General features: G+C 52.7%; 1 protein-coding gene across 7 annotated transcripts in view; it reads left to right on the top strand.

The window, feature by feature from the left end:
- Window positions 1–8037, top strand: part of Spats2l (spermatogenesis associated serine rich 2 like) — a 123628-nt gene that overhangs the window by 44058 nt on the left and 71533 nt on the right. For 5 of the 7 annotated variants that reach the window (XM_023712355.1, XM_023712357.1, XM_023712358.1 and 2 more), the window contains exon 2: window positions 6114–6174. In XM_023712355.1, coding sequence (XP_023568123.1) covers window positions 6136–6174 — 39 coding nt within the window. In that variant the 5' untranslated portion in view covers window positions 6114–6135. Of the gene's footprint in view, window positions 1–4283; window positions 4357–6111; window positions 6175–8037 lie in introns of those variants that run through there. The other 2 variants (XM_023712356.1, XM_023712359.1) reach the window with 2 other exon arrangements.

Here is an 8037-nt window from a genome sequence, read left to right as displayed (position 1 = left end):
CGCGGAGGCGGAGCCCTTAGTGTGCTTCCACTGCATCCAGACCCGAGTTAGCGCAGGACTCAGTCAGGACGGCTCTGCCATCTGCCCAGTGCTGCAGGTTCCGAGTCAGCCTTCCTGGATTGGGTCCTGGCTCTGCCACTCCTGGGGCACCTTGAGTTATTATTCAGTCCTTCTGTTCCTCAGTTTTCGTGTGTAGAAAATGGGGACACTCACTGTGTCTTCTTCTTAAGACTGGGAGGGTGAAGTGAGCAGAGGCGTGTTTGCCACTCCCGCAGTACCAGGCACAAGTTACAGTCACCGTGTGTAACAGGCTGGCCACAGGGCGTTCGATGTGGGGCGGTCAGAAGCTGACCCGTCTGCCCTTCCTGGCTTCTGGAGGAGCCTGTGGTGTGTAGGGACTGGCTGGGTCTCTGGGGCCCAGGGTGGACCCAGTGTCCCCGGTTTGGCAAGTGTGGGAGTGTGTGTCTCCTGCCCTGTGTGGCTGACGGGCGCTGTGGCTGTGCCCACCCCTGCTCCTAGCAGTAAGGCCGCTCTTGGGGGCCACTCCTGGCCCACTGCCCGGGGACAGTGCTGTCCAACACAGGTGTCATGGGACACCTGCATGGTGAGGTGTCTGGGCTCACGTTTAAAGTAAAATGAAATGGGTGAAGTTAGTTTCAATATTCTATTTCGTTTTACCAAATCTATCAAGTACCATCATTTCAACACATAATTAATGTGGCCTTAATGCATCTGCCTTCTTTTGTTGTTCTGAGCCCATAAAATCTGTGTGTGTTTCACACTTCCAGGTTGTTCCAGTTCAGGGTAGTTTTACATGAAAATGACCTAAAGTGTTGCTGTTTCCCATCTCACGCACACACACACACACACACACACACACGTGCGTGCACACATGCCCCACAATTGGCATGGGGGCCCCAGAAACCTCTTTTGAAGCTCCTCACTGGATTTCAAGGATTAGCCAAAAAGACAAGCACCATCTCTGGCACTCTCTAAGCAAAAGTTGCTCATTACTTGGGTCACAGTATGATGATTTGTTAAGCAATCTGTTAACCCCAAATATGCAGTATGACTTTTATATTTTTACAAATCATGGGGTAAATGTACATAAATGGCCTCAAAAAATTGATACAATTTTTATTCTGAAGTTTTTCTTTTGTCTTTTCTTTGGCTCCCTAGAGCCAACACAAGCAGAGTGATACAATTAATCCCTGAGAACAGAAAAGTGACCTAAAAGTAGGAGTAGGTTTCAGAGAAACAAAAGTGAAAATTTATTCCGGCTTCCTCAGCAGCAGGCTGTGAGATCTCTGGAGAGAAGCAGGTGCCCCGCCTACACCTGGGGTTGGACCATCAAGCAGTTTGACACCAAACATCTTGAACTGTACAAATTACAAGTGCTAACGCAAACATACTTCTACCATTCAGGTTTATTTTTCATAAAAAGTGTTTGCCTTTGCTTCTCAGCTGGTCAGTGGTTTAGCAGATATTAATGCACAATACATAACACCTTTGTTCAATGTGGAGCTCAGTGTGTGATGTAACTTTGTGGTCTAAGGCCTTGGTGGTGACCATGGTGTGTTTTATTAACGTTATTCTGGAGAAGGATAGAGATGATATAGTGAAGTGGTTGCTTTATGGTGTCTCTTTCTCATAAGTTTCAACAATTTTCTTGGTCTTTATTTTCCTCTAAAACACATGTAAAAATGTGTCTAAAATTATGTAAAAATATACCCAAATATTTTTGTAATGCAATTACTGAAATCTAATAGCAATTTTAAGGAAAAAAACTTAAAGCAATATCAAAATGTTTGAAATGTTGTATTTCACTTATATTTCTGGGTATCTGGATTCTGCATTGATTAACGGATTTGCCTGGAGGACACACGCGTAGATTTGAGCAGAGCCGGGTGTCAGTGTTGCACGCCAGGAAACCCGTGGGAGGGCATGCTTGTCAGTGTCACAAGCCCTGTGTATTTGCGTGCCTGGCGGGGTGGTCCGTGACTCGGGGGCTGTGTCACACACACCATCGCAACACAGCCTGTCTCGACTGTGACCGGCCGTAGTCCTCAGAAACTGACCTGCCCCGAGAGTGGACGCACCTGACAGAAACGGTCAGCAGCCAGGCCCTCCCGCGCTCTCCTGCAGACCCGAGGCTCCGCAGCTGAGCGGCACTGAGGAATGAGCCCAGGGGCAGCCGCAGCGGGCGGCACCAGCTCTGGGGTGGAGCTGATCGAGGGCGCTGGATGGCCACTGCCCCGCCACCAGCCACCCACCAAGGCTGAGAGCGCGCAGTGCTGGGCGCTCCTTGGGCTCGCGGGGCAGTTGCGGCGGGAGGCTGGGCCCAGCTGCCAGGCCAGCGTCTGCTTACAAGGGGGAGGTGCACAGGTGTTTCCTGGAGGAAGTTTCTACCTGCCTAGAGTAAACCACTGTGATTCAGGTTAGGCAGAGGGGCTGGCGAGTTACGGGGGGGTCGCTGCAGAAAACAGACCCGCAAGCTCGGGGCACCCACAGGTCTGTGTTCCTAGCAGGGAGGACAGCGTCTGCTGTGGAGGTAGGGAGCGAGTGCAGCCACACAGGCCGAGACGTGCTTCTGAACCGCAGGGGGCCCAGGACCGAGCAGGGGCCACGCGGGGAGGACGCGGCACGTGCCGTTCCCTTCAAGCCCCACAGTTTCCAGAGCAGGTGGCCTTGTCGGTAGAACCCAGCTGAAAATAGCTCCTTAAACCTTTAATTTTGAAAGGCATGCCAGATTTATAATCTGTTTCAATTGAAACTTTTAGTTAGCTTTCATAACTGGAGCCATAACCAACTTCCCAGCCCTTGCTATATACCCTGACTATGGAGTGCCGTGATGTGGACAAGACACTGGATCCTTGTGGAAGGTAGACCCCACCCTCCACATTGGGAAAAAGAAGAAAAGAGTTCAGAGCATAAAATGAGAGACAACAGCACCTGCAATTATTTTTATCTTATCCTTACATCTGAGAATCCTATAGTGGCCCTATTGTCCTATAGCCTGCATTTTCCTTACACACACACACACACACACACACACACACACACAACTATGGTGTTAATCCTATCATCAGTACCAAAGAAGAGTCCTCTGTGAGCTAGACTTTCAGGTCAAAGAGATAGGGAGGTGCCCAAGGGGTAGGTGGGTGGGTGTGTGTGCATGGGGGGTGTGCGCATGCATTGTGGGGTGTGCATGTGTGCCCACACATGTATGCACTGTGTGTGCACTCGTGAGGGTGTACAAGTGTGGGTGCATGCATGCGTGTGTGAGCACGTGCACGTGTGGGTGCACACACCTTTTGTCCTATGAATGTAGCATACCATCGACCATGCCATCTTCTCAGATCTCAGAATGCCTCTCTGTGGAGCCCTCCCTGCCGCCTCTGTGGAAGGCAACACGTCAGCTTAGGAAGGCGCTGCACACCCAGATCCGCACGTCCCTGCTCAAGTGCTTTCCTGTCGGGTCTCACATGGCCCTAATGGCAACATTAAGTGTGTCCAGAAGGGCGGGGCAGTTGAGGGAAAGACTTTGTGGTCCATGGCCCTAGCCCGTGGTACCTGGTCAGCTGTCACATTTCATTCCTGTGGTCACGCAGGTGCACTGGAAAATGCGTGTGTGTACAGCTTGTGTGATACGGTCCTAAACGAAATAAAACAATTTTTTTTAAAAAGCCACCACAGAGCCACAAGATGGGATTGCAGGCCATCTTGTGGTCACTGTGAGCGCTGTTACCGGAAACACCTGGTTGTTCTTAGGCCCCGCGCACCATCCCTGTTCTGTTAGACACAACTGGAAGGGAGCCTCCTCTTCTTTCTAGCAGCTTTTGGGTGCGCAGCACCTGGGAACGAAATGCAGGTATTGACTTTGTCCCACGCGCCACGGCACAGAACACACAGTGCCACTCGGAAGCGTTAGGACCTGCCCTCAAGGGCGTGGCCTCTGTGAGCATGCGGAAAGAGCCCCACGGGCCCGGGCAGGTCGCGTCTCTCCTGGATCACCCACGTGGCAGTGGCAGTGCCATTTGGAAATTTCTAAAAATAAGCCCTTATGCTTCTAGTATTTGATAGCATTCTCTGTGGCGTGCCACGCGAGCATCAGTGGAGTGATCATAGAGTTGGCGTCGCGGCTGTCGAGCTTCTGTCCTAAAATTAGCAAGCGATAATGGGCCTGGATTTAGGCTGTATTTAAGACAGGTTTGAAAGGCAGTGGAGGGGGAGAAGCCAGAGAATTTGCAGGTTGTCCCTGACATGCGTCGCCCCTAGAACAGGGAACACTTTGCAACAGTCAAAATGCAAGAAAGTCCCAGCAGTCCTTGGTTGACAAAAGCACACGCCACGCAAGTAGGTGGTGGTGCTGACACCTGGGCCCGCTTGCTGCTGCCTTCTGAGCCAGTGCGGTCGTGCGCCTCAGTCATTTATGCTGAAGCTTTAGCTTCTGTTCCCATTGCGTCTTCTCTCTCACCCCCAGCTCCCCTTTCCTTTGATTGCTTACTATTTCACTGTATGTACTATACGTCATACTTTCAGCTCCTCAGGCCAGAGAAGCGATGTGACATGCACGCGTAAAATGGAGGCAAAGCTTCGTGAGAAAGAGGTGTTGAGGAGAAGGGAGGGAAGAGGGGAGAAGAGGAACTAGGGTACCTTGTGTGTGAGTGCGGTCCTTGTAGCCACGCCCACTGTGAACGTGTAAATTGTATCGACAAACTTAATTATTAAAAAATACTGAAACTGGGGCCGGGTGATGGCTCAGTGGAATAAGCGCTTCCCTAGCAAGCACAAGGATCTGAGTTCAATGCCTGGTTCCGCCAAAAAAAAAAACCCAAAACTGAAACTATTAAAGACTTAAGATTTGTAGGGCCAGCCAGATAGCTCAACAGACTAAAGCACCTGTGTAGGCAAGCGCAGTGGCTGGGGTTCCATCCCCAGGCCTGCCGGGCTGGCCCCGCCCCTGGGGCACGCTGACATGGGATTGAGACTGAGCGTGGCGGCATGTGCCTGTAATACCTTCAGCTCTTGGGAGGCTGAAAACAGGAGAATCACTATGAGTCCAATCTACATAGTAAGACCCTGCAGACCCTGCACCAAAAACATTTAAAAAAAAAAAAAAAAAACCAGACTTTAGATTTGCTTTCCATAGTAATTGTGAAAGACTTTGACCAGATGAGAGAAATGAAAACAACACAGCTTGATGTTAGAAATGTAGATCTCAGGGCCAGCCATCCATAGAGATGGGCCAGCAGAGGCAGGCAGGGAGAGGACTTAGCGGAGCAGAAGCGCTGGACGGTGCTTAGGGCCCGCGGGCAGCTGGAGGTCATGCGTTGATCCAGAAGCCTGCCTTAGGGCGAAGAGCAAGGTTAAAGCTATCCTGTCCCGGGAGAGGGCGGCGGGCAGAAGGCGGCAGCTCTCACTCGCTCACTCGGGAAGCCCTCTCTGGGCAGAGGTAACTGTGGCTGAGATGAGGAGCCCAGGAATGCCCAGCCCTGCTGAGACGTGAGGTCTGCACTCTCCGGGAGAGCGAAAGGACCACGTGTTCTGAGGCTTCCCCCGGAGCCCGTCCCGCTTCTCCCTGCAGAGCTTGCTGGTTATGCACTTGCAAGAGACGCTTGGGCTGAGAGCAGCTTTGGGACAGTGAGGAGGGCGATGAAAACGCCAAGCTGAATAGGTCCAGTGCCTCCCCTGGCTGTTTCTAACTGCTATTCTTTTTTACATACTGAGAAGAAACACAGTCCGGGGCCGCGCCCGCCGGTCTTGGCAGTCTTCATGTCAGTACCGTATGAAGAAGAGATTTTTGCGTTGTCTTCTAGAGAGTCATAATGTGCCTTTAGAACACGCCTAAGCAGATGCTTAGCCTGGAGGTATCTGCGCTCATGACTGAATCAAACTGTTTGCTGTGTTGGGAGAAAGCATAAAAATAACCCCTGAGGTCCGGGTGTGGTGGCGCACGGCTATAACCCCGCGTCGGGAGGCTGAAGACAGGAGGACCTCCAGGAGTCCGAGCTGCAGAGTGAGACCCTGCACCCAATACATGAATGAAAAATACATATATAACACATTGAGAAATCAGTTTTAACACCTTAATCTCTCCCCGCTTCTTCTAGGGCTTATTCCCCCAGATGCGAGATGGCTGAACTCAATACTCATGTGAATGTCAAGGAAAAGGTAAGATCAAGTTGTGCCTGGCTCACCAAAACTCTCAGCTAGATAATAAAATTGCTAGCTGGTGAAAACAATTACCCTGGAGGACGAAAATTCGGGCTATCAGGGCTGCTGGCGGTGTGCTGCACCAGGGAACGAACGGTTAGAGACAGAATCTCAGGGTGCCGTTAGCCAGCGTCTGTTCATCGCTTCCATTCATATAGCGGTGGAGATTAGAAAGAAAAGTTCAGTACTTTGGCCAAGTCCACAGGCAAGAGAGCCACGGACCTGGGAGTTAAGCCAGACAGGGCCTGGCTGTGCTCATGCTGTCCTGCCCCACGAGAGCTGGGGTGCTACACCCCTGTCCAGGGTCAGCTCCTGCGGAGAGTCAGCTGCCCCCCAGTGGGTCCCTGTCCCTCAGCAGGAGAGTCCACACCACCTGAGCCCCCGCTCACCCAGGTCACAGGTGGCCAGCGATTCCTGTCTTGCCAAGGTGCTTCCCAGTGGGTACCGTTGGCTCCAAGTGCACCCCATCCATCTGGCACCATGGAAAGAGAGTGCCCCAAAAGTGATATGCCTGCGGCCATGGGGCTGCATGCAAGCTGGTGGGACTCCAGGTGGGGAAACAGAGCTGCCAACCTGCTAATTGTCAGATATGCCGGTTCACCGCCCCTAAAATCAAAGAGTAAATTCCAAAGGACAGAGAAGGTTAAGGGTAGGAGAGGTCCTGAGAGACAGCTGTGGTCCCCAAAGTGAGTAGCCACCACGGCCCTTTGTCAGGTACAGCACAGTCACACTGCAGGTACAACATGGTTCAAACTGTGGTCACCTGTAGGATTACGAGGACAGCTGCTGAGCTAAGGTCGACGACCCACCAGGCTGCAGGTCACGCAGCAAGGGTATAGGGGAGAGCGGCAGTGCAGGGGAGGGCTGGGTGCCGAGCGCTGGTCACCCACCTGGCGCCTGACGCCATCTGGAGCTCCTGGTCCAGGTGGTGCTACTTACAGCACAAGCCCAAGTTGCTGCTTAGGCCTTCGGGAGCACGTGAGCCTGGCCACTGCACCTGCGCCTCGAGGCCTGGCTTCAGATGCCTCCAGCCACGGTCCTGGTGTCTTTATTTTTCACTGACTTCCTTGTTGGCCTGCCCCTCTCTGTACACGAATGTCTACCTGACAGCTGCCGATAGCTGCACCGCTGTCCCCTGCCATCCCCTGCCCCATCGGGCCTCCCTTTAAGGGGTGTCTATGTATCTCCACCATGCCAGAGCCAGCATGCAGGACAACGGAAGTAGCAGCCATGGAATCCTTGCTGGTTTTATCTCACTTAGAAAGATATACTGGCAGGGCTGACCAGATAGCTCAGCGAACTAAAGCACCTGCTTAGGCAAAGCTCGGGGACCAGGGTTCAATCCCCAGCCCCACATGCCATGCTGGCCCCACCCCTGGAACATACTGAGACTGTGACTGAGACTGGGCGTGGTGGCACGCACCTGTAATCCCAGCACTTGGGAGGCTGAAAACAGGAGGATCACTACGAGGCCAGTCTGTGTAGTGAGACCCTGTAGACCCTGGACTAAAAAAACAAAAAATGCCCTGGACCCACTGGGGAAGGCACTGAACAAGGAGAGGGGCTGCTGCTCCTCAGAGGTCGTGACTAGGGGGAAGCAGGTGGAGTGTCTCGCAGTGATGACGGCTGTGCTGTGCGGAGGCCCACTGGGCCCGCAACAGGAGACGGGAGGCTGAAAACACTGAGATGACAGCAGCCCGAGAAAGAGCTGGGCAGGGGCTTCCAGAGAGATAAGAGCGAGAGGAGGGGCTAAGACAGATCCAGGCACAAGTGCTTGGAGGTCAAGTGCTGGCACAGCGTCGGGGTGGGGGGAGCAGAGGG

Source organism: Octodon degus, unplaced genomic scaffold (genome assembly GCF_000260255.1).
Source record: "Octodon degus isolate 3935 unplaced genomic scaffold, OctDeg1.0 scaffold00025, whole genome shotgun sequence".
Classification (NCBI taxonomy): domain Eukaryota; kingdom Metazoa; phylum Chordata; class Mammalia; order Rodentia; family Octodontidae; genus Octodon; species Octodon degus.
Note: the sequence above shows the minus strand (reverse complement) of the source record. Positions and strands in the feature narration are given on the sequence as shown.